Source organism: Carcharodon carcharias, chromosome 18 (genome assembly GCF_017639515.1).
Source record: "Carcharodon carcharias isolate sCarCar2 chromosome 18, sCarCar2.pri, whole genome shotgun sequence".
NCBI classification, from domain to species: domain Eukaryota; kingdom Metazoa; phylum Chordata; class Chondrichthyes; order Lamniformes; family Lamnidae; genus Carcharodon; species Carcharodon carcharias.
Window position 1 is genome coordinate 65,619,370 of NC_054484.1, and position 27,348 is coordinate 65,646,717.

The 27,348-nt window shown below is 40.4% G+C and overlaps 1 protein-coding gene across 2 annotated transcripts in view; it reads left to right on the top strand.

Annotated features, from left to right (window-relative positions):
• The first annotated feature begins 3,939 nt into the window (after positions 1-3,939).
• The window catches only part of nsun3 (NOP2/Sun RNA methyltransferase 3), a 49,327-nt gene continuing 25,918 nt past the window's right edge, over positions 3,940-27,348 (top strand). Inside the window, exons 1-4 of one of the 2 annotated variants that reach the window (XR_005945909.1) lie at positions 3,940-4,152; positions 13,041-13,150; positions 19,020-19,363; positions 26,840-26,994. Coding sequence is in view for 1 of the 2 variants with exons in the window: in XM_041212011.1 (XP_041067945.1) it covers positions 3,991-4,152; positions 13,041-13,150; positions 19,020-19,363; positions 26,840-26,994 (771 nt within the window). In the remaining variant the exon portion in view is untranslated. The remainder of the gene's footprint in view (positions 4,153-13,040; positions 13,151-19,019; positions 19,364-26,839; positions 26,995-27,348) is intronic. The other variant, XM_041212011.1, reaches the window with a different exon arrangement.

Genomic DNA, 27,348 nt, shown 5'->3' on the forward strand with positions numbered 1-27,348 from the left:
ATATTTCAAAAATCTATCTACTTCCTCTTTAAATACTTCTAGTGATCTGGCCTCCATAACCCTCTGGGATAGAGAATTCCAGATGTTCACTACCCTCTGAGAGAAGAAATTCCTTCGCATCTCAGTTTTAAATGAGTGTCCCATTATTCTGTAACTATGTCCCCTAGTTCGAGATTCCCCCACTAGTGGAAACATCTTCTCAACATCTACCCCATTAAGCACCCTCAGAATCTTGTCCGTTTCCATGGTACCTCTCATTCTTCTAAACTCTAATGAATAAAGGCCTAACTTGTTTAGCCGTTCTTGATAAGTCAACCCTTTCATCCCAGAAATCAGCCTGGTGAATCTCTTTTGAACTGCCTCCAATGCCAGTATATCCTTTCTTAAATACAGGGACCAAAACTGTACACAGTACTCCAGGTGCGGCTTCATCAACACCCTGTACAGTTGTAACAAGACTTCCCTATTTTTAAACTCCAACCCCCTAGCCATACAGGCCAAAATTCCATTTGCCTTCTTAATTACTTACTGCACCCACATGCTGACTTTTTGTATTTCATGCACAAGAACACCCAGATCTCTCTGTGCTGCACTTTTTTGGAGTCTCTTTCCATTTAAATAATAATCTGCCTTTTGATTTTTTTTACCAAAATGCATGACCTCACATTTTCCTACAATAAACTCCACCTGCCAAGCTTTTGCCCACTCACTCAACCTGTCTATATCCCCTTGCAGATTCCTTATGTTCTCAGCACAACATGCCCTCCCACCTATTTTTGTATCATCAGCAAATTTGGATACATTACACTCTGCCTCCTCCAAGTCATTAATATAGATAGTAAATAATTGAGGGCCTAGGACTGATCCTTGTGGCACTCCACTAGTTACGTCTTTCCGACCTAAAAAAGGTGCATTAATCCCGACTCTCTGTCTTCTTTGTGTTAACCAATCCTCAATCCATGCCAATACATTACCCCCAATACTGTGAGCTCCTTTCTTGTGCAATAACCTTTTATGTGGCATCTTATCGGATGCTTTTTGGAAATCCAAATACACTACATCTACTCGTTCCCTTTATCAACTCAGCTTGTTATATCCTCAAAGAACTCTAGCAAATTTGTCAAACATGATTTCCCTTTCACTAACCATATTGACTCTGACTGCGTTAAGCTTTTCTAAATGTCCTGCTATTTCTTCCTAAATAATGGACACTAGCATTTTCCCAACCACAGATGTTAGGCTGACTGGCCTATAGTTTCCTGCTTTTTGTCTCCCTCCCTTTCCAATCCACTGGTACCCTCCCGGAATCCAGTGAGTTCTGGAATACTTTGACCAATGCCTTCACTATCTCTGCAGCCACTTCTTTTAAAACCCTTGGGTGCAGGCCATCGGGTCCTGGCCACTTGTCTGCCTTTAGTCCCATTAGTTTATTAAATACTTTGTCCCTCGTGATAAAGACTGTTACAAGATCTTCCCTCCAATTAGCTCCTTGCTTATCTTATATCTTTGGGATGTTTATAGTGTTCTCTACTGTCGAGACCAATGCAAAATATTGGTTTAGGTAATCTGCTATTTCCCTGTTCCCCATTATCAGTTCTCCAGTCGCACCCTCCAAGGGTCCCATGCTCAATTTGGCCACGCTTTTTATATACCCATAGAAGCTCTTACTGTTTGTTTTAATATTTCTTGCCAATTTACTTTCATTATCAACTTTCTCCCTCTTTATTAGCTTTCTAATCTTCCACTGCTGGTTTCCTAAAAAAATCCCGATTCTCTGGCCTACAACTAGTTTTTGCCACTTTGTATTCCTTAGTTTTAGATTGGATACTCTCCTTGACCACTTTTCTTAAGCATGTGTGGTTCATCCTTCTCATCAAGTCCTTCTTTTTGACTGGGATCAACTTTTGCTGAGCTTTATGAAATATCTGCTTAAATGTCTGCCACTGCTCATCCACTGACCTTCCCCTTAGTCTATTTTCCCAGCCCGCTTTAGACAACTTTCTTCATATATCTGTAATTGCCCTGGTTGCTCGCCCTCAAACTGAATTTGAAATTGTACCACTACCCCTAGAGGATCCTTAACTACAAGATCTCTTATTAATCCTACCTCATTACACATTAATAAATCTAAAATGGCCTGTTCCCGGGTAGGTTCTGCAACATATTGCTCTAAGAAATAATCCTTGATGCACTCTACAAATTTGTCTTCCTTGTTACCCCGCCTATCTATTTGTCCAGTCAATATGCAGATTAAAATCACCCATGACATTTGTAGCACTCTTCTTGCATGCCTCCATAATTTCCTGACTTATACTTTGTCCTACAGAAAGGCAACTCTCCGGAGGCCTATAGGTGAACACCACCCGTGACTTCTTCCCTTTGCTATTCTTTATTTCCACCTAAACTGATTCCATAACAACAGGTGATCTATTGCACCTATTTCAATACTCAGCACCGCACTGACCCCTTCTTTTATTAGCAAAACTATCCCACTTCCTTTTTCTTTTTGTCTATTTTTCTGGAACGTCGAAATTCCCAGACTTCCCAAACCACATCTCTGTAATAGCTATCAAGTCATATTCATTTATTTCTATTTGTGCCATTAACTCATCCATCTTGTTACAAAAGCTGCGTGCATTCAGATAAAGAGCCTTAAGCTTTGACTTTTTACCATCATTACTCATTCTGGTTCTGATTTCTGCTGCACTCTTCTGCTTATATTTTCTGTCCCTTCACCTCTTCACTACCCTGCACCTCTCCTCTTTCATTTATTTTTGATTTTTTAAACTTATCTTCAACTGGAACCTGACCCCAGCTAATTAGTTTGAAGTCCTATCTACAACCCTAGTTATATGATTCGTCAGGGCGCTGGTCCCAGCATGGTTCAAACGAAGCCCGTCCCAATGGAATAGCTGTGTTTCCCCAGTACTGGTGCCAGTTCCCCATGAATCAGAACCCATTTTTCCCACACCGATCTTTGAGCAATGCATTTACTTCTAATCTTATTTACCCTAAGTGAGTTTGCACGTAGCTCAGGTAGTAATCCGGAGATTATTACCATTGTGGTTCTGCTTTTTAATTTAGCCTCGAGCTGCTTTTCGTCCCTCAGCAGAACCTCTTTCCAAGTCCTACCTAAGTTGTTGGTACCTACATGGGCCACGACAACTGGATCCTTCCTCTCCAACCCAGAAGAGATATCCTTAACCTTGGCACCAGTAGGTAACACAGCCTTTGGGACTCTGTCTTTCCTGCAGAGAACAGTACTTATTCCCCTAACTATGCTATCCCCTATTACTGCTACATTTCTTTTTTCTCCCCCCACTTGAATGGCACTCTGTACCATGGTGCTCTGGTCAGTTCGCACAACCTCCCTGCAGTCTGTGTCCTCGCCCCCATTGGGAGCAAGAACCTTGTACCTATTGGACAAGGGCACTGACTGAGGTTCCTCTAAAGCTAAGTTCTGGATCCCCATGTCTGCCTCAGTCGCAGTCACACCTTCCCTGTCACTGACCATGGTCCAAATTTGGCATAATTAATCCAAGGGGTGTGACTGACTCCTGAAACAGCGTCCAGATAACTCTCCCCCTCCCTGGTGTGTCACAGTGTCCATAGCTCAGAGTCCAGCTCATCAACTCTGAGCAGAAGTTCCTTGAGCAGCCAATACTTGCTGCAGATGTGGTCACCATGGATCGCACTGGCGTGCACCATACTACAGCTGCAACAAGTGAAGGGTGTGACAGGGTGGCTAGTGTTTTAGCGGTTAATTTGGGTAGTAGGATACTTATAAAGTGGTATTGTCTTTTTTATATTTCACAGGATTAGCCATAGAACTTAGGTTTTCGTATTGCATTGCACTTCTTCCTCCGATACAGTGGGTGGCAGTAACACCAAAGAGCTGTCAAGTTACCAGAAATAGGAACCGTTTGGGAAAAAAAACAATTGGGGTTGGGGTCCGGAGGGAAGGGGGAGGCTGCACTGGGGCCGGCCGTTATGGTTCGGGGACGGGGAACAGCCCTGGCCTTTTCACTCGCACAGGCCGGCTGCGGCGGTAAAGGTGTCCGCCTCACTTCATCCCTCGTTCGGTTTAAGTGTTGGACGGTCGCCGAGCAACCCGGACAGAGCGGCGGTCCCGGTCCGAGGCCCCGGCAACAGGTGAGAGCTGGAGCTCCGAGGGGAGGGGAGAGGGATGGGGACTTGGCCGGAGGTCACTGTGACGGAGCCTGTATTGATGTGCACGTGGACCCGGGGATTTACCTCCCGGCCACAGTTTACTCTCGCCGGGTTCTCAAACCCCACCTCCTGAGTCAGATTCCCCCTGGTGGGTTTAGGATTTTAACCGTGGTATTTTTCTTTTGAGTTGTTAACGATGCCAGCGGGAGAAGAAATAAATTGAAGGATTGTGGAATTAAAGTTTGAAGTTTAAATTAGAGCCAGTGAATTCGATGTCAAATCAGCTAGTGAGAGAGAAATTAGAATGGATTGAGTGAACAAAGAGAAACAAAAGAAAAGAGGGAAAAAAAAATCGACATTTTTGAAATCTCCAACAACAACTAACACCTGAAGGTATGAGATACCACAATTGTAACAGTTGATTTTCAGTACCAGAAAGGCTGAGTGGCAGTAATTAAGTTATCATGTTACACAAGTGGTACCTAGTCTGGAATGGAGACACCTGTGGCAAGTTTAGTGCAAGTACAGGAGCTTCATGTGGTTCAATAATGGCCCGCCCACGTAAAATGGTGGCGCGGAGCTGATCGCAAGTGGCGATTGGCTCTGTGACCACCCCCACTCGCTCCCACCGAGCCCACCCACCACCTGAAAAATTCAGGGCCATGTTATATTCACAACACTAAGGACAAGAGACAGAGCCATTGTCAACCAGATGTTGAGAGCTGGTGTTCCAGAGTGAACTGACAGTTTCAACTTCATTTACTAGATTCCCACAATAACCTTAATCAACTCCTTCTTAGACGAAGAAAAGCTCAAGTGAATGGCCTTCATGTTGAAAAAGGGTTCAGTCGAAGCAGCCCCATTGCCAACCCAGCTATGGTTAAAATCCAGGTTTTCTTAATGAAGCTTTCCAAACAGTTAATACTACCAGGCTACCTTAAATTCTTGTTTCAATTATTTATTAAAGTGGTCTCACTACATGAAAAAAAAATGCACAGTGGATTTCAATGATTAGCCGACCAAGATGATTTTGTGAAGCTACTGGCGGTGCAGCACAGCTCAGGCAGCGATTTTTGAGTTTTATCACAAATCTGCCCCTTGTCTGAAGTTGTTGTACTATTTAAGTATATGCAACACCTAGTGCCACTAATCAATTTTGATATTAAAAAAAACATGACCAATAATATTGCTGCATTTGCAAATCATTCTCCATAAAATGCACCATAGAAATTAAGTATTTGTGCAGTTCTTCATCCAGCTGTTTTGCAAAGTGATAATTGTTAATGACTGCCAATCAACTCTTCTTGCCCAGAAAATGTAAGTGTGGAGCCCCCTTCCTTAAAGCTGTGAATTGTTGGAGATTTAAAAATATCTTACAATTTTTTTTTTAAAGTTTGAGCCTTTTCCTTTGTCTTTCATTCTAATCTTTCTTTTCCTCTTCCTATTTTCTTTCTGTACCTGATTGTCATTCCTTCTCTTCAGTCCTCCCTTTATTTCTGAATCTTTAGATCCTATTAAGGGGATACTCAGTTTTTGCTAAGATAAAAGCAAAATACTGTGGATGCTGGAAATATGAACCTAACAGAAAATGCTGGAAAAACGCAGCAGGTATCAGCATCTGTGGAGAGAGAAAAAGAGTTAAAGTTTCGAGTCCGTATGACCCTTCTAGTGCCCTGAAGAAGGGTCATACAGACTTGAAACGTTAACCCTGTTTCTGTCTCCACAGATGCTGCTAGACCTGAGTTTTTCCAACATTTTCTATCTTTGTCTCTGTTTTTGCTGTTCACTAAGGTTTCAGATACCGTGCTGTCTCTCTGTGCCATTTATAACACCATAAGACATAGGAGCAGAAGTAGGCCATTCGGCCCACCTAGTCTGCTCTGTCTTTCAATGAGATCATGGCTGATCTGATAATCTCAACTCCACTTTCCTGCCTTTTCCCCATACCCACAGATCCACTTACTAATTAAAAATCTGTCTATCTCAGCCTTGAATATACTTAACAACCCAGCCTCTACAGCCCTATTCGGTAAAGAATTTCACAGACTGACTACCCTCTGAGAGAAGAAATTCCTCCTCACCTCTGTTTTAACTGGGTGCCCCCTTACTCTGAGATTATGCCCTCTGCTCTTAGACTCTCCCACAAGGTGAAACAACCTCTCAGCATCTACCCTGTCAAGCCCCCTGAAATCTTATGTTTCAATAAGGTTGCTTCTTATTCTTCTAAACTCCAATGAGTACAGGCCCAACCTACTCAACCTCTCCTCATAAGAAAATCCCTCCATCCCTGGAATCAACTTAGTGAATCTTCTCTGGATTGCCTCCAATGCCAGTATATCTCTCCTTAGATAAGGGGACTAAAATTGTTCACAGTATTCTGGGTGTGGTCTAACTAGTGTCTTGTATACCTTTAACAAGACTTCCCTATTTTAAACCCTTTGAAATAAGGGTCAAAATTCCATTTGCCTTCCCTATTAACTGTTAAACTTGTTAGCTTTTTGGGATTCATGCACAAAGGCTCCAAAATCCCTCTGTGCTGCAGCCTTCTGCAGTCTTTCTCCATTTAAATAATATTCAGCTCCTCTATTCTTCCTGTCTAAGTGCATAACCTCATTTTCCTACATTATATTCCATCTGCCAAGCTTTTGCTCTCTCACTTAACCTGGCTATATCCCTCTGTAAACTCCTTGTGTTATCCTCACCACTTGTCTTCCCACCTATTTTTGTGTCATCTGCAAATGCGGTACATTCACTTCCCTCATCTAAGCTATTATTGTCAATAATTGATGCCCCAGCACTGATCCCTGTGGTATTCCACTAGTTACAGGTTGCCATCCCGAAAATGTCCCCTTATCCCAACCCTCTGTCTTCTATTCATTAGCCAATCCTCTACCCATGCTACCCCCAACACCACGGGCTCTTATCTTATTAAATAGCCTTATTTGCGGTACCTTATTGAACGCCTTTTGGAAATCCAAATATATTCCGTCTAATGGTTCTTCTTTATCTTTCCTGCTTGTTACCTTCTCAAAGAATTCTAATAAATTTGTTAGGCATGATTTCCCCTTCATGAAGCCATGTTGACTTTGCTTGATTAGATTATGTATTTCTAAACGCTCTGCTATTACATCCTTTATAATATACTCCAACATTTTCCCAGCGACAGATGTTAAGTTAACTGGCCTATAGTTACCTGTTTTTTGTCTCCCTTTTTGAATAAGGGTATTATGTTGGCCGTTCTCCAATCCTCTGAAACTTTTCGTGAATCTAAGGATTCTTGGAAGATTGCTACCAGTGCATCCATTATCTCTGTAGCTACTTCCTTTAATATCCTAGGATGCAACTCATCAGATCCAGGGGACTTATTGGCCTTTAGCTCCATTAGTTTGCCTAATACTTTTTCTCTAATGATAGTTATTGTATTTATCTCCTCCCCGCACCCCCTCTTTTGCCTCTTGATTATTTAGTATTTTTGGAATGCTATTAGTATCTTCTACTGTGAAGACTGAAGCAAAGTATTTATTCAACTCCTGTGTCATTTCCTGGTTCCCCATTATTATTTCCCTAGCTTCATTCTCTAAGGGGCCTGTGTTCACTTTGGCCTCTCTCTTCATTTTTATATATAAAGAAGCTCTTACTGTTCGTTTTAATATCACTTGCTAGTTTACCCTCAAAGTTTATTTTCTCCCTCTTTATTTTTTTGGTCATCTTTTGTTGGTTTTTAAAACTTTCCCAATCCTCTGGCTTACCACTAATCTTTGCCACATATATGTTTTTTCTTTTAATTTGATACTGTCCTTAACTTACTTGGTTAACCATGGTTAGTTTATCCCCTTCCTTGAATCCTTCTTTCTCACAGGGATATATCTTTAAGAGTCATGAACTATTTTCTTAATGTCTGCCATTGTTCATCAACTGTCTTTTCTGCTAAACTCCTTTCTAGCCAACTCTGCCCTTATTTCATTGTAATTACCCTTATTTAAATTTAGCACAGTTATTTCCGACCCAAGTTTCTCACTCTGCAATGCTAAATTCTACCATATTATGGTCACTGTTTCCTAGGGCGTCCTTTACTCTCAGATCATTTATTAAACCTGCCTCATTACACATTACCAGATCCAAAATAGCCTGATCCCTGGTTGGATTCACAACATATTGTTCTAAGAAACATTTCTGAATATGTTCTATGAATTTTTGCTTGTGTCTACCTCTGCCAATGTGATTTTCCCAATCTACATGAAGATTAAAGTCACTTATGATTAATGTAGTGCCTTTTTTACATGCCCTCATTATCTCCTGATTTATTCTCTGTCCTACAGCTATTGTCAGGGGGCTTATAGACTACTCCCACCAGTGGCTTCTTCCCCTTGTCATTTCTTAACTCCATCCATATGGATTCTACATTTTCTGATCCACGATCCTTTCTTGCTATCGTACTTATTCCATCACGTACTGACAAAGCTACCCCAACACCCTTTCCTTCCTGCCTGTCCTTTAGAAAAGTTACATACCCCTGAATATTTAGTTCCCAGCTTTGATCTCCTTGTAACTACGTTTCCGTAATGGCTGTAAGATCAAACCCATTAACCTCTATTTGTGCTGTTAATTCATTTATTTTATTCCGAATACTGCGTGCATTTAAGTAAAGAGCCATTAATCTGGCCCATTATTAATTATATCCGTTGCTCAGCTGGGGCGGACTGTTCTTGGAGAACTCAGGATGCTTGGGTTGGATATCCAAATGGACATGGTACATAAACATCCCCAGGCAAGAGTAGGATAGAAGATAAGGTGAATCAAATTATGGTCAATTGACAAAAGCAAAAATAAAAGCAAAAAACTGTGGATGCTGGAAATCCAAAACAAAAATAAAAATGCCTGGAAAAACTCAGCAGGTCTGGCAGCATCTGCGGAGACAAACACAGTTAACGTTTCGAGTCCGTATGACCGTGTGAAGAGTCATGTGGACTTGAAACGTTAACTGTGTTCCTCTCCTCAGATGCTGCCAGACCTGCTGAGTATTTCCAGGTATTTTTATTTTTGTTATGGTCAAGTGATATTCAGCTTGAGTTTTAAAAGCTTGCACCTTACAGCAGGTTCAATGTCACAGAATCACAGAATCTCACAGTACAGAAGTGGCCCTTCGGCCCATTGAGTCTGCATCAACATATGAGAAATACCTGACCTACCTACCTAATCCCATTTACCAGCACTTGGCCCAAAGCCTTGAATGTTATGACATACCGAGTGCCATTCCAGTACTTTTTAAAGGATGTGAGGCAACCCACCTCCACCACCCTCCCAGGCAGCGTGTTCCAGACCGTCATCACCTTCTGGGTAAAAAAAGTTTTTCCTCACATCTCCCTAAACCTCCTGCCCCTCACCTTGAACTTATGTCCCCTTGTGACTGACCCTTCAACTAAGGGGAACAGCTGCTCCCTATCCACCCTGTCCATGCCCTCATAATCTTGTATACCTCGATCAGGTTGTCCCTCAGTCTTCTCTGCTGCAATGAAAACAACCCAAGTCTATCCAACCGCTCTTCATAACTTAAATGTTTAATTCCAGGCAACATCCTGGTGAATCTCCTCTGCACCCCCTCCAGTGCAATCACATCCTTCATATAATGTGGCAACCAGAACTGCACATAGTATTCCAGCTGTGGCCTCATCAAGGTTCTATACAACTCCAACATGACCTCCCTACTTTTGTAATCTATGCCTCAATTGATAAATGCAAGTGTCCCACATGCCTTTTTCACCACCCCACTAACATGCCCCTCCGCCTTGCGAGATCTATGGACACACACGCCAAGGTCCCTTTGTTTCTCAGAACTCCCTAGAGGCATGGAAACATCTATAGGTAAGTGATGGAGAGAAACAGCACCTTGACCCTTGATGGCTGACCATGTTAAGTTGCAGCTGATTGAACTGGGTGTAATGAATTGCATTGAATGTACAATACCAACAGGCTATTTTACCCACCTGGCCTATAATGTTTTACACTCCACATGAATCTTCTCCCACTCTTAATTACCTATTCCCACTCTGCCACTATATCCCACTAAGCCCCCACCTCCATACATGCTTTAAACATCCCCTTAAATGCTAGGGTGAGTGGCCACTGTCGGAGGTCAAGAATACCAGATACCAATGTGGTATGGGGGGGAGTGGCATCATCATGTACAGAGATCCATTGTAGTTCAAGATGGAAAAGGCCCAATTGCAAGTGAGACACAAAGGGGTGGAAAAAATTATGAAAACCCACCAGCCTCAGTTTGAGGCTGCTGCAGAGGGGGAGGAAAAGAGCACTGGCACCAACCAGTGATTCACTGCATTAAGTGTACTAAGGCCCAGAATACCAGATATAGACATCTGGTACTGGACAGTAGTTAAACTGGCTAAAAACTAGACTAATGAACATCTTATTAAATGCATCAGTGCTGTCTGCCTTAACCACTCCACGTGGCAACAAGTTCCACATTCTCACCACTCTCTGAGGAGAGTTGTATGGTTTGGCACTCTCCACAGAGGACAACAGTGCACCATGCCTGACAGGTAGTGATTGCCAGGGTCAAAGCTGTGTATTTTTACAGGATCTAGGGCCAAAATTAGTGAGTATAGAACGTCTTTGAAACAAATGCTAGAAAATAGACAATAAAGGAGTCATTCTGATTAATGGTATATAATTTAATGCAAGGAGTCTAGTAAATAAGGCAGTTGAGGTGAGGGCGCAGATAGACACTTGAAGGTATGATATCATAGCTATTACTGAAATATGGCTTAAAGAAGGGCAGTAATGGCAGCTCAACATTCCTGGTTACAGGATTTTCAGACTGGTTGGAGAGGAGGATAGAAAAGGAGGGAAGGGTTGCAATATTAATTAAAGAAGCAATCACAGCTGCGAGGAAGTCATTCAAGGAGGACATAAGAAAAAATGTGGGATTCCCAAATCTCTCATCTACCTCGCCCCATTTTTGCTGATGTCACAACACAAACAGAGTACAATGAGGCAAAAAGAAAGCTCACTTCAGGTGGCCAAAGCTCAAAACTGCAGAAAGCTTAGAGAACTGCAGAAAATTCAGGGATGGAATTTAAAAGGGAAGTGAAAGCAAAGAGAGAGCGTGAAAATACATCAGAGAGTTAAATCAGGCAAAATGCATGTTGGATATCAAAATTATTAAGCCATTATATAAGAAGAGGTTGTATACTGAACCATGGAATGGAATATCAGCAAAGGAATGGATTGCATTATATCATTGAGCGTAGGTGATCATTAATATGGAGAAACAGCAGAGTTTGAGAGAACAGCAATGAGGAATCTCTGGCATGAACTACAGCACAGATAGATTTGAGAAAGGAGCGAGGTATCCATAAACGTAACTAATGTAAAACCGTGTAACAGTTTAGAGGTGTTTATGAAAGTTCCATCAAGACTAATAAGGGGTCCACAAAGAACCAAAGAACAGAGTTCTAGGGCGTGTAACATAGACAAGAAGTTTAGTAATGGAATAGTCATACTGAAAATTAGTATAATTTGAAGTTTATGGATAATTTGAGTTACCTAATTGCACCTCCAGTAACTTTAGAAAGTACAGATATAAGGGAAACGAGAAATATCAACCTTCACAAAATCATATTTGGTATAATTGTATTATAGTTCTTCAATAGGAAAACACCATTTGCCTAGCTGCTAAAAAGAAATCAGACATAAATTAATGAATTAGTGCCTGGCTATGTCCTTAAACATACACACATTAGATATATTTAGAGACTTGTCTAGTTATGTGTGTGTGGTCTTTGATATTAATTCCAAAATCTTAGTCATTTTTAGATACTGCTTGGAAGTGTAGGACCTATTAATGTTAACCTGCTTCTGTAGGAGCAGCAGAGTTGTACAGGCTGTAGACATAACCTAATTGCACCAAGACGTCAATTTCTACTTAGATTTTATAAAACAATCAAGCCAAGTGAAGCATTTCTCACTATGAAACATTTAAACCTTTTAATCTGGATTGAATATATTCCTGAGATGAGCAAATAAGCAAGAAACTAACAAGAATACAACTGCCTGTTAACTTTATATGCACAAACTATATAACATAAACAGAACAGCTGTACAAAAACAACAGCTCTTGTGGACAGCAGGCAATATTTTGAGAAATTAGATGCTAGTACACTCACTTCTAGCTATTAAATTTTGGAAATATTCCTTCCCCTGCCAATGAGTACAGCATTTAAAATCATGTTATATAATAGATTTAGTTTTGAGGGAAATATTTTTATATAGGGTAGCTCTTGTAATCACCTCTGAATAGTTTGTCACAATTGGTGGATAATTCTCCTCGAACAGTACAGGAATTATTGCAAGGTATTCAAGTGTTGCAAAGATATTGGAATGTACTTTGGAAGAAATAAAACAGTGTTGGAGGAAACATTATACAACCTTCGTTTTTGTAGATCATAAACACCTTTCCTCCCTTTCTCCTGAAGATACGTTACATACTAGGGTATGAGAAGCAACCCTTTAATACATTGTCTAACTGGTCGTTTTACATATTTCTTTCTTCCTAGCACATTCTCCAGCCCTGAAAAAAAACTTGACAGCATTTACAGGCAAGCTTGATTTGCTTTCACAGTTTCAATGTAAACTGCATCTACATGAGAGACACTTAAGAATTTTTGCTGCATGCTTACCACCATTTGAGAAATGGTCTCTAGATTGTTACCACTGGATGCAGGAAATGTATTACTGGTTACTTTCTACCTAGCAAAATAATAGGTGAAAAGGAGATGATGTCAAGTAAAAGACATTCATAATAAGCAACCAGAGTTGGCGGAAGCAATTACTGTTGTCAATTTTGTTTTTAGATAAACAAGAAACCTCGACAGAAACCACAGAAACAAATTTGTAAACCTGTTTTGGAATATTTTGATGAAAGATATGGACAAGAACTTGGTGAATTGTGGGACAAAGTCAGGTAATGAGGTAATTTCCTTCCCAGTAAATTGGATTGAAATAAGACATAAAAATTATAAAATCATATTACCAATTACAAATAAAATCATGATTATATGCCACAGATATGACCCTGGTTTCAATTTAATGTCTCATCTGAAATACTTCACCTTGAACAATGTTGTGCTCCCTCAGTACTGCATTAAAGTATCAGCCTAAAGTACATACTCAAGTTTCTAGAATGGGGCTTAAATCCATGACCATCTGACTAGGAGGTGTGAATGTTATGACTGAGCCACAAGCCTGACATGTAAGGAAAAGTGTTAAAATTTATGAATAAATTAAATAATTTAAACCATTCGTCTCTTGCAGAATTGTGCATGTGATGAGATTCAGATAGGTTTGACAGGATTGTGTAAAGGGAGATTTAGTTGAAGCGTTTGATAAGATGGAGCAGAGAACTTGGCTGTAATGTGGAGTTAGCAAAGGCATAACCAGTTGAGTGACTACTTTCAGTGCTGAAATCTTCATGATTCTTAGCATCAATTCTTAATATTGCCTTTCATACAGATAGGATCAAAAACTCAAATCCCTATAGATTTACCTTATAGAGAGCAAACATTCTTCAATTTGGTGTTTGTTAGTTTCATAAAAATCTGTCCAAAAAGATAGTATTGCTCCCTGCAAGCTAACACAATATGATACTTCTGATATTAAAGGATATTTCATTGGGAATGTGGCTGCTTCATTGTAAGCTCATTAACACATTTGTCAGACCATTAGTTTTTATTCTTGGTAGCAAAGTCAAGATGTTAAATTTGGCAATATCTGCTTTCCAATTCTTAGATGGCCTTGCACCTTTTAGACACATCTGTGATTTGAGTGTATAATAAATAAAATAAAGTAGATTAATTGTGTTTTGGCAATATAGTCATCTTTTTCAGTATAACATGTATATTACCATCATTTCTATGCTTCGCCCTTCTGGATGTGCAAATGTACTGTACCTATATATAATACTGTACCGATATATATAATATTCTGTATTACCTGCATTCATAGACCATTACAATGAGTTTATTTGTAGTTTAATTGTAAATTCTTTGTGTTGTTTATTTTCACCTGGTATCTCTTAAGAACAAAAGAAGTAGCAGCAAGAATAGGCTACTTGGCCCCTCTAACCAGCTTTGCCATTCATTAGGATCATGGTTGATCTGATTGTGCCTTAACTTCACTTTCCTCTCTGCCTCTTCCACCAACCCTTGACTCTTTTGTCAATCAAAAATGTGTCTAACTCAGCCTTGAATATATTCAATGATCCAGAATTCCAAAAACTAACAACCTTCTGAGAGAAGAAATTCCTCCTGATCTCATCTTAACGCTAAAAGAATGAAGATGGGTGCACTGAAGAAATCCTTATGTAGTGAAATATGTAATTTAAACAACTCTGGAAGGGTAAGGGATCGCTGTCATTTTGTTTCCCAGTGAGTTTGTTCTAAGCGATGGTATGTGGAGCATATTTGAAATTTTTTAAGTGACTAAACCTAAGTAGCTATTCTATTTGTCATCCATCGTATTTTGCCTTCAGGTAGGATCTCATTAAAAATCTGTCACATTCTTGAACTACTTACTAGGGAAGAGTAGCTGAGGTGGTTTCCTGTTGCTGCCTCCTTAAATTTTATCTTGAATCTTCTATGTGGCTTGCAGCCAATACTAAAGATCCGAACTGCCCTTTACATTGGGGGTGAACCCACACCCTTCAGACACAAGTCATCTCGCTGGATACTGGTATTCAGAGCCAACACTCCAGTCTCTGCTTGCTGGACTGTCTAGAGTAAGACTGAATCCAAATCTTCAGAGGTGGTAATACTACCTTTGAGTCAGTAGTTACTTAATCAAAACGTGCTGGACGTCAACCCAGTATTCAGAGTCCATATTCTAACCTTCGTTGGGGCTGTGTGGAGTGGGACTTGGACCCTTCACTTAGATTGGTGGTGAAAATGTTACCGCTAAGCTAAAGGCCATTCCCTACCTGTTGATTCTAAATTTTCATTAGAGTAAATGCAACATGCCTGAACTTTAGAAGTGTGGCATTTGTATATTTTGCTTCAGGTGATAGCTCTTTGTCATATTGATATCCAATTGGTTGTGCAACATTGGGAGCACCTGTAACTGATTAGTACAGCAAAATCCTGTTGCTCCTGTGTCTAATCAGCACAAGTTGACACACATGTCTGATTAACAGAACAACCAGTCTGCAGACTAGAGCAGGCGGACTGACCGATTCCCAGCTCCTCAACAGTTAGTGACTATCCGGGTGAAACCTCAGTTGCAGAACAAACGGGGTCTTTCCATCCAAAGATCAGGTTAGTTTATTTCCTTTGCTGATTTGGAGCTTACTGCATTTCGATCTTCCTCAGCAAAAATGTATTTGAATGCAAAAAGTGTGAATCTTGTCAAGTTCCATATTTGTGTATTTACTTACATGTATTATTTTCTTGTGGGGTGTTATTGGGGAAAGTCCAATCATGTGGTACTATCAGTAGTATTTGTGTGAATGTAATATTGTAAAATTCATCTCAGGCTTTATGATGATACTGAACCCTTCAGAGATTAAACATTGGAACTTACATCTATTTAGAAATACCTTCCAAATTTGTGTGACATGATCAAATGAAATGCTCCATTTTTACTGTGCTTACTTCATTATCTTAAATACTTACATTGGTCAGGATTTTGTGGTCATTGGTGAAGGAAAAGCACTCACCGTTCATGTCAAAAAAACTACCCATAAAATTTTACAGGACTCACGTGCAGACTTCTTCTTTTCCGATGCCAGTTTAAACTTACCACCTCCTCCAGAGCATCTTTTGGGTCTGTGAACAGGGCAGGCAGCAGGGAGACTGATCAACCTATCAGATTGAAAAACACTGCAAAAAGCAGTAAATAAAAATTACATTTAAATCATTGTGTAGAAAGAATGGGACAAAATATGTTATTAACAGAGAAACGTTAATAAAAAAAGACAAACTTCTAGACAGTATTAATATTTAAAAATCTACAGCATTTTCTTTCAAGAGTATGAGACTCCACATTTATAAAATTAATCTTTCAGAGCCAGAGAGGTTGATCATTGCGATTATAACTCAGTACAGCACTAAAACTTTAGTTACTCCTGATTGAACATGGCTTACATATTTCATAAATCTTTACAGTGAGAATAGTAGGTAATTAGTTATGTTCACACCAAATCAATGATTTTATACAACAGCGTACCCTGTGGACTAATAGATATCTCTGATAGCTTCAAGATTTTTGTGCTTAGTTGTGCATATGTATATGAGTATATGTAATATATATGCAATCATAGTGAAACCCTGGTTTGTGTCCAGTATCCACCAATTTGAAGAATACTTGATGGTGTGGCTGGAGACTGTGTAATTCAGCAAGCATCTAGAGTAATTGATACTTGTGCTTGATTCTGCTCAAAGTAGGTTATCAAAAAGCTACAGATTATAGTGGGTGGAGACAACAGGAGCTGCTCTTAAAATGATTTTGTATAACTTCACTTGTATAAAGTAATTACTGCCTTGTCTATTTGCAGTTGTACGATACAAATATGCATGTGCAATGGAATGAGTTCATAGAATAGTCTAACAGGCTATTTTTATTTTGGTCTAATGATTACATACATAATTACCAAATTATTAAGAAAAATAACATTATAGATAACTATCAATAGTTATTACTTTTTATCTTTTTGCATATTTTGAAATGGCGTGTAATTTGACAAGGCTAATGGTATAGTTTTCAGGGTAAGATGCCAGTTTTTGAATCTTTATGAAAATTAGATTTTAAATCTGTGTAACTTGTTTACATTACATTTTATAGTTGTACTTTGCACTTTAGATGGTAAAGTGGGGTCCAGTAGGAATTTCATAATGTATCTGTGTGGAGAAGGGCGAATAGTTTGATGCGAACAGAAGTAGTGGGTTACAATCTACCTTGCCATAAGTGTTGACACTGCTGTAATAAGGTTGGAATTGTTGAGAGAAAAAAGAAAATATGCAATTTTGTACATTGTTCACAGCTCTGAAGCATCAGTTTACTTAGTAGAACTGTTGCTTACGGACCAAAGGTTGAAGCATATCCCAGGACTTCAGCTCTTGGCATGAGTGTGTGCCCAATGACAGCTCAACCATATCTGAATTTCTAAGAACTAATTCCTGTCGATTTGCCTGGGGAAGAGGGAAGTGAGCAGGATCTCTTTAGGGATGAGGTGGCTCCCAAGTTGTTTGAAACTCTGAACTTTTCATGGCAGAATTAGTAATTGAGACACCTGAGCCAAGCAGATTTGCAATCCTCCAGAGCTCTTTGATGATTGACCAGCCATTCTGGGTAGTGGAGGGCTCATTGGAGGACTGGATACCTGTCAATGAGGGTATAGTTCTTTGCAGGCTCCAAATGATTGTGCAAGCCAGTGTCCAAATGGATGGACGATGTAGCCGGGTGCTTACGGTGCTCTGCACAGGTAGCTGCATCTTTTCCTGCACACGCTTTGGCTCCCCTAAGATAGAGCTCTGCTAACAAATTAAGTTCTCTGTACTTTGGTAATTTCGATGTACGTTTACAAAGAAACAACTTGCAGTCTATATTGGGCAAATAGAAACTCTGGCTGGATTTTCCAGCTCCGTCATGGGTGGGTTCCAACACGGGTGAGGTGGCGCCCAAGCCAGAAGTCCATTGATTTCTGGCGGGACCGGAAGATCCTGGCGGTGGGTGGCTGCGGAAAATCCTGCCCTCTATGTTGCTGTCTAAATTGTTAGGTTTGGACACTCTTAAAATGTTATTGACCTGATTTTAATTTAGATTGTTGCATAACCATTTTGTCATCAACTCACCAAAGAGTTAGCCTGTTCCAACAAGTGCATGTTCCAAAATTCACTTAGTACATTACAATACATAATCTTATAGGAGAAAATAAAGGGCAGAATTTTGCTGTTGGTGAGCAGAGGCTGGGGCCTGCTCGCCGACGTGGGATGACGTCAGGCAGAACCCTCGACATCATCGCGCCCCATTTAAATTTTCAGGAAGATGGGCACGCAGCAAACTCAGCTGCAGGCCTGCTGCCCTGTCAATGGCCAACTGAGGCCATTGACAGGATCATTTAAACAATTAAAGGGCCTGCCCGTCCAACCTTAAGGTCAGTGGGCAGGCCCAGGAGCCCCGGCGGCAAATAGAAAAAACGTGAAACCTCATCCACCAGCGGAATGAGGTTTCATGCAGGGTTTGGAAAAGTTTAATAAAGATTTAGTGTAAATTATGAACATGTCCCATCTCATGTGACATTGTCACATGAGGGGAACATGTTAGGGAATTTTTTTTTTCTATTTATAATCTTTTTCAAAGTGGAAACGATCTCCCTGAGGCAGCACATAGCCTCAGGGAGATGTGCGCATGCGTAAAAGAACGCATTCTCGCATTTGGGAAATCCCCCCCCACCCCCTGCCCACACAGGGAGCGCACAGCGCTTCCCGCCGGACATCACGCTAGGCGGACCTTAATTGGCCTGCCCATGTAAAATGGCAGTGCGGCCTGCTTCTCCGGCGGGGATTGGCTCCCCGCCCACCGGAGATTGGTTCGGGCCCGCCCACCCGACAGGCAGAAAATTCTGCCCATAATCTCTATCTTTTGGCAATCATGATTTAATGATGGAAAGTACTTGATATGTGGATATCAGTAATTCCTTTAGCCTCAGAAATTTTAGATGTAAGTTCAAGCTTTCTGTTTCTCCAACAGGAGCACCCCCACCCCCAACAACCCCCCAAAGAAAATGCTGTAACAGTTTAAATTTTACTGACTCTTTTTTCTTTGCTTTGGTTGTCTTTCAGAGAAGTGCTCCTGCTTCCTTCAGACTGGCAGTACGCTGTGCTTGTGAACAAATTCAGTCAATGTGTGACATTTGAACAGTATCTGCAATCTCAAGGATATTACAATTTCCTACCAGATGTTCTACCTTTTTCCCAGCATTCTTTGCGATGTTACATCAGCAATATCCAGTACCAGTTCCCCAGACTCCAACATCACACTGATAGGTTGAAGGAGTATTACCTTCTGAATGCAGCCTCTTTGTTGCCTGTCCTCGCATTGGATGTGCACGATGGCGAGTGTGTGCTAGATATGTGCGCTGCTCCTGGAGGGAAATCTTTGGCAATATTGCAGTATGCCACACCAGGTAATCTTTGTTATTTTATGTGCTACCCAAAGCTCATACTATGCTATCACTTTTCAGAATTGCCATGCTTGCAGCTTGCTGAAGGCTGATATATAAATACTATTAAATTACTCTTTTTCCTACACCTGTAGTGCAATTGTCACCATTCCTATTGTGGCTGCCTTGGGTTCTCTAGGCGTAACCTTTCCATCAAATGATTTATTGTTCATTTGTTCCATTTTAGTGGCATTATGCATTGTGTTTCAGTAAATGAGAAGCAGTTTCCAAAATGGGTGAAAAAGGTGATGTTGGGCAGAACTTTATCAAAAAGACAGGAGTCCTGACAATAGCCTGAAATATGTGTCGGCAACATGCCAGCTAGCTGCTGGGACCTCCCCCTTGATTTTACAGTTGGCAGCTCATAATGGGATTGCTGTTTTGTGCAGGATGGCAACCCTCCCTCTAGAGATGTTGGTTCAATCAGAGGGCTGGCAGTTCAGCAGTGCTATCTGGCTGAAGAAACATTTATTAAAAGAAAATATAAAAATTTTATCAATGAAAAGGAAACCCCTTAGAGATTATTGCTAGGGTCATGGGGGCTGCCTTCCCTATCTGCGCTCCCCCTCTGAATAAAAAAAAACTTCCTCCCCCCCCTTCCCGGTCCCCCGGATTGCCGTTGAAAGGCTACCGGCTGAATGCACTCATTTTGGGGGGGGCTCAATCTGCCATCGGCAAAATGCTGGTGGTCTGGTAAAATGGCCATTAATGAGCAACTTGAATATTTAAATTTGTTTCCCGTCTCCTTGTGGCAGGAAGCCTGTCAGAAACTGGTCCTGTCGTTGGTGAAATTCCTCAACGGTGGGACTTGGTCAGGTAGTTCATCTTTTTCTCCACCCCATCCCGGCCACCTGTTGTGGGCCTGTAAAATTCTTCTGATTAACTCTGGATTCAGGTTGTTCGCTTGATAGCTGGATGCATTGAACCTGAGGGGTATGAGACCATCACTTGGAGCTTTGGCTATGGTGCAAAACTAAGCTTAAAAAGTTGTCCAGGAGATGCAGCCTTACGAATTTACTTATAAATGTACCTTACTGATAGAGAATTGACACCCCACTCTGCTTTCTCCTCACATCAAAAATGAACTGGTTTTGCATATGCTTGCATGCATGTGCATGCTCCCATGTTGCTGAGCTGAGTGCAAGTTTCAGCTAGTAATGGTATCTTAAAATAACACCCACCTTTAGATGAAATTATTCCTTTATTGTTTAGGCCTGAATGTTAAATGAGAACCAAAAACCCTGGAGCATGAGGAAACAAGCAATCTTGAAAATTAGTTGGACTAATAGGATGATTGCTTATGCAGCATAGTTGGGATGAAACCACTCAATAAGAGTTGGAGAAATTTCATTAGGAATTGCCATTATTTTGACAGGAACAGTATTTCTGTGCAATTTCTTTGCTTGTCTTTTTTGAGGAGCAAACCATTGAAATAAACTGGGATTACATTTTTTGAGATCAGCATATACTAGGTAAAAATGTAAAAAAAATAGTGATAACATCATTTTGCAAAGCCTTTTCTAACAAACTGTCAATCTGAGGTTCTATGTAAGGGTTAACCAGCTAGGGAAACAGACTTTGAAGCTGAATCATAAATAATGAGATAATTAAGCCAATTACACTTAAGATCATAATTAGGATAAAACAATTAGAAATTGCCAAAAGAAGCAACAATTAGTTTAAGCTGACTCTGTGACAGAAAATGTTTACTTAAATAAAGCAATGCTCTTTTAAATGGGCATAAATGAACCTCAGTGAGAAATGTAGTTGACTGTGAACTTTAGACAACTTTTAACTGCAAAAAATCCTGTCTATAAACTGACCTTCCACAGGATCATTGTGGTTATCTCCATATATATTACATATGAATGCAGATTTAATTCTTTGTAATGGAAGAGAATTCTGTGTCTTCAAATTAAAAATTGCAAATCAATAAAAAGTTAGATTTTTACACATACAAGTAATCTCGGATTTTGCGGACAGTGGCAAACAAACGTGTGTCGGGAATCTGAAACAGCGTGTACCCTCTGCAGGGGATTTAGGATCTGTATGACAGAGCAAGCAACAGCGTGTCTCTTCAATTAATCAGATCAAGGAATCCTTAGTAAGGCAGCCAGAGTCTAAACCAGGAAGGGTAAGTTAGAATATGTAAAATCATGTTTATGGAGTAAAATAAAGAGGAGGCAAAAATGGGATTAAGAGTTACTAAAAAAATCAAAAAATGAAAAAGAAAAATTTATTTTTAATTTTTTTAAAAGACTCCTAACAACAATTAATAAGTTATTACGCTTATAAGGTAAATTTTCAATGCCAAAGAGGTGTTTGACAGTAATTAAATTTTATCACGCTTTTAAAAATTCAGTTACATTTGAATGAACAAATCTTAACTTTTCTGGCATGTTTGGTGGATATCTAATTGGTAAGAACTGCAATTTTGCATCCTCCACATATGTGAAATCTGTATCTCTTGGCAAGGTTCTTTTGTTGAATAGAACATTCAAGAAGGGGAGTGAAATCTGGCACTTAGCTAGCAGAGACCAAGCAATGTTTATATTGCTAATAAAATTGGTACTATGAAAGGGGTTTTATTGTTAGAAGAGGTGGAGTTCAAAGGGGCTGGTGATACAATGAGAATTTACATTCAGTGAGATGTGCTAAGTATGACTGACAGCAGTGTTTTGTGTGTGCACTGCAATGGCAATGTAAGATCAAAGCCTGTAAGCCTACCACTGTGTCTGGAAAGAAACCTCGTTTTGAATTTCTAAGGTGAAAACGCTTTGCCTGGTGTCTACTTAAAGCCTATGGGTTGCCTGGGTGGAGATTAGTTTGGGAATTTGTTATAAGTTATAATAGTAGTAACTTGTAGCCATGAGTATGTATTTAACTTGTGTAAGTTAATAAATGCCCCATGTAGTTTGATATAAAAACCTCTTGAGAACTGATGGTCCGATTCCTGAATTTAGAGCTGCACCTCAAACATATCACTTAAAATATAGTTTAGGACAGTTGTTTAAAGTTTTCTTCTGGGATTTTTAGATAACTCAGCTTTACCAATTGCTGTGTCTTAACATACCCAAGAAGCTTAAAGTTCCTAGTGTCCTGATGGGAATTGTTAACTTAGGTACTGATCAGCTATTTCAATTATTTTATGTAGTTCTACATTACTATTATTCCCATCAACCTTTACAATTAAAATGCTATTACTTGCTCATGTATTATACAGCCTAACAATTATTTCCTATTAATCACTACTTATTAGACTTGTAGTCATTGTGTCCCATAATTTATTCTTCACTCTTCCACCACATGCTGTTGCTATCGGCAAAAAGGTAAGGACTTTAAAGTCAAATGAAATGATCTAAATGGAAAACTATGCAGTGTGTAAAATCTAATGGATTCTATGGGAGTGATATCAAGGCAAGAATTTCTTTTTAGAATTCAGATGACTTATGAACCACATTCATCAAAGCATTCCAAGTTGTCATATTTTGTTATCACTATCAAGCGGCCAGTATTCTCAATTTACTTTAGAATAATAATACTTAATTACCTATTTTATTTTAGGTTTGTTTTCACCATTCCAGGGAAAAGTTAATTTAAATTTTTGTATGGATGAATTGGAATCTCTATTCAGTTCTGTCTTTGAACATTTCTTAAACAATCCTATCATGTAAAGTTCCAGTAAGGACATGAGAATATCAGTTAAGGAAAAGAAACTGGACAGGAGAGGTATTTTTTGAGAGAGTGTATATATATCACAGAATCACACAGTGCAGAAGAGGCCCTTCAGCCCATCGAGTCTGCACCAACACGTGAGAAACACCTGACCTACCTACCTAATCCCATTTACCAGCACTTGGCACGTCATAACATTCAAGGCTATGGGCCAAGTGCTCATCCAGGTACTTTTTAAAGGATGTGAGGCAACCCGCCTCCACCACCTTCCCAGGCAGTGCATTCCAGACCATCATCACCCTCTGGGTAAAAAAGTTTTTCCTCACATCCCCCCTAAACCTCCTGCCCCTCACTTTATGCCCCCTTGTGACTGACCCTTTAACTAAGGGGAACAGCTGCTCCCTATCCACCCTGTCCATGCCCCTCATAATCTTGTACACCTCGATCAGGTCGTTCCTCAGTCTTCTCTGCTCCAACGAAAACAACCCAAGTCAATCCAACCTCTCTTCATAACTTAAATGTTTCATCCCAGGCAACATCCTGGTCAATCTCCTCTGTGCCCACTCCAGTTCAATCACATCCTTCCTATAATGTGGCGAACAGCACTGCACACAGTACTCCAGCTGTGGCCTCACCAAGGTTCTATACAACTCCAACATGACCTCCCAATTATGCCTCTATTGATAAAGGCAAGTGTCCCATACGCCTTTTTCACCAACCCACTAACGTGCCTCTCCGCCTTGAGGGATCTATGGACACACACGCCAAGGTCCCTTTGTTCCTCAGAAATTCCTAGTGCCATGCCGTTCATTGAATATCAAGGCAGAGAGCAGAGGCTCAGGGGTTCATAACATCCACAGAGAGATTAAAAACACATTTTAAAAATCCCTCACCCGAGATTGGATTGGTTGGTGGTGGGAGTGGGATTAGTAGTTGAAACTGAGGGAAACCATTTTTTTTTAAACCATGGCTTGCTGTGTCCTGGGCAGGGGTGGGTTGGGAGAGTAGAAGCAGCTTTCTGATTGTTATTTAGAAAACAACGCCTTAAAAAAAAAAGGTGACAAAGTTGGTGGAATAAAATTGACGCCAGTTTGAATGATTGTTAATTTCAGTGTCATTTTTAAAAAATGTTTGCAATATTGCCAGCATAGACTTTTAAAATATTTGAATCAGAAGATTGCTTTAATTATGGAGGTGTTCTTTAATCACCAGAGAAGCTGTTAGCGCATCCTAGAAATATTTCAGAACCTTTAAGAACCAAAAGCAGCATGCAATAAAGCAAAGCAACCTCACAATAACAGGTCAAATGGAAGCTCTGCAGTCCTGCCACATCCAGTCGTGAATGGGTGGACTATTAAACAACCTGCCGGAAGAGGCGGCTCCACAAATATCCCCATCCTCAATGACAAGGGGAGTCCAGCACGTGAAAGGACAAGACTTAAGCATTTGCAGCCATCTTCAGCCAGAAGCGCCAAGTGGATGACCCATCTCTGCCTCCTCCTGAGGCCCCCAGCATCACAGATGTCAATTTTCAGGCAATTCGATTTACTTCATGTGATATCAAGAAATGGTTGAAAGCGCTGAATACTCCAAAGGCAATGGGCCTTCGCAACATTCTGACAGTAGTTCTGAAAACTTGTGCTCCAGAACAAGCTGCACCCTGAGCCAAGCTGTTCCAATACAACTGTGGGGCTGACATGTACTCAGCAATGTGGAAAATTCATTAGGTATGTCTTTCCCACAAAAAGCGGCACAAATCCAACCTGGCCAATTATGGCCCCATCAATCTACTCTCATCAGCAAAGTGATGGAAAGTGTTGTTAATAGTTCTATCAAGCAGAACTTACACAGCAATAACCTGCTGCACTGACACTCAGTTTGGGTTCTGCCAAGGCCACTCAGTTCCTGACCTTATCACAGACTAGTTCCTGACCTTATCACAGACTTGACCCAAACATGGATAAAAGAACTGAACTTGAGGTGAGAGTGACTGCCCTTGACTGTATTTGACTGAGTACGGCATCAAGGAGCCCTAATGAAACTGGACTCCATGAGAGGAGAATCGAGAAAAACTCCACTCTAGTTGGAGTCATACCTATCATAAAGGAAGATGGTTGTGGTTGTTGGAGGTCAATCATTTCAGTTCCAGGATTTCACTGCAGGAGTTCCTCAGCATAGTATCCTAGGCCTAACTATCTTCAGCCTCTTCTTCAATGACCTTCCTTCCATTCTAAAGTAAGGTGTGGGGATGTTTGTTGATGATTGCATAATGTTTAGCATCATTCGTGATTCCTCAGATACTGAAGTAGTCCTTGTCCATATGCAGCAAAACCTGGACAACATTCAGGCTGATACATACAGGCAATGACCATCTCTAACAAGACAGAATCTAACCATCTCCCCTTGATTTTCAATGGTATTAACCATTGTTGATTCCCCCACTAACAGCACCCTGGGGAATGACCAGAAACTGAACTGGACCAGCCATATAAATATTGTGGCTACAAGAACAGGTCAGAGGCTAGGAACTATGTGGCAAGTAACTCAACGTTTGACTCACCAAAGCCTGTCGCCATCTACAAGGCTCAAGTCAACAGTGTGGTGGAATACTGTCCATTTGCCTGGATGAGTGGAGCTCTAATAACACTCAAGAAGCTCAACACCGTCCATAACAAAGCAGCCCACTGCATCAGCATCTCATCCACCACCTTAAAAATTAACTTCTTGCACCATAGATAGACAATAGCAGCAACATGTACCGTCTACAAAACTACACTGCAGCAACTCACCAAGACATCTTCGACAGCACCTTCCAAACCTGCAACCTCTACCACCCAGAAGGATATGGGCAGCAGATGCATGGGAATGTCGCCACCTGCAAGTTCCCCTTCCAAGCCCCACACTATCCTGGCTTGGAATTATATTACTGTTCCATCACTGTCACTGGTCAACATCCTAGAACAGCCTCCCTAACAGCACTGTGGGTGTACCTACACCACATGGAATGCAGCGGTTCAAGAAGGTGGCTCACAACCTTCTCAAAAGCAATTAGGGATGGTCAACAAATGCTGGCCTAGCCAGTGGCACCCAGATCATGTGAAAGAGTAAAACAAAAGGAAAATATATGCATATATGTAGCACCTTTCACTTCCTAACAATGTCGAACTAAGTACGAATAAAGAGAAGAGTTTGGGGAGGTGGAGGTGTCCACTTGGTAAAAGCCCATGAAGCCTATGGATTTCTTTTGGAAGTGTAGTCATTGTTGTGATTGTGGGGAACACTGCAGCCAATTTGCACTCAGTAATAAGTAACCAGATAATCTATTTCAGTGAGGTTGATTAAGGGATAAAATTTGGCTAGAACACTTGAAGGCCTTAGTGCCATGGGATCTTTTATGCTGGGTAGGATTAATGTTTCTGACAGTTCAGTGCTGCACATTCTGTCTGGATTATGCTCAAGTCTCTAGAAAGGGGCTTGTACCCATGCCATTGTGGCCCAGAGATAAGAGTCTTACTAATGGGCTGAGGCTGGTATATAATGGTGTCCTTGGAGGACAGATGCAAAGGTATTAGCTTTATTGTTGCTATTCTTGTAATTTTTTTTCTAATTATTACCTTTCACTATTGTTGGTTGTAACGGAACAAGTAAAGTTGCTTTGTTTTAAGTTGCTGAAACAAATGCCATGTACACAGGAATTTCTTCCTTGACTCAGTGAGATGTTTGGTCACCTGAAAACCTTTCATTTGCTTGTCTTTTCTAAAAAAGGTAATTTTCTCTGCAATGAATATGACAGTTTGCGACACAGACGGCTGAAGCAAGCACTTGAATCTTTTATACCTAAAGACTTAAGAAGCATAATTTCTGTGACTGACCTGGATGGCCGACACATTGGTCCACGGTGGCCACAAATGTATGACAAGGTGAGGCTACATTTTTATCATATTTTGCTAGACAGGTGCAAGCACTGGCTTTAAGACAACTTCTGTGCTTTGGTGATGTAGTACATTATAGCTTCAAAGCGTAGTCCTATAGAACACTGAGTTTAGACATATGGACCACACAGCACTTGAGTTGATATTTTCTGTACTGGTTTCGAGTGGAGGCCAGGTGATAAGTTTTAAAAAGTTACTGATGTATAAGAATTGTATGGTTTAAAAAAAAACTCTGCAACAATTTGCTTTTATAGGCATGGGTTCTATTAAAATTGAAGCCATAAAAAGATACCAAAGATGATTTTGGAATTACCAAGAGTAAACTTGAGGATTATCTTTATA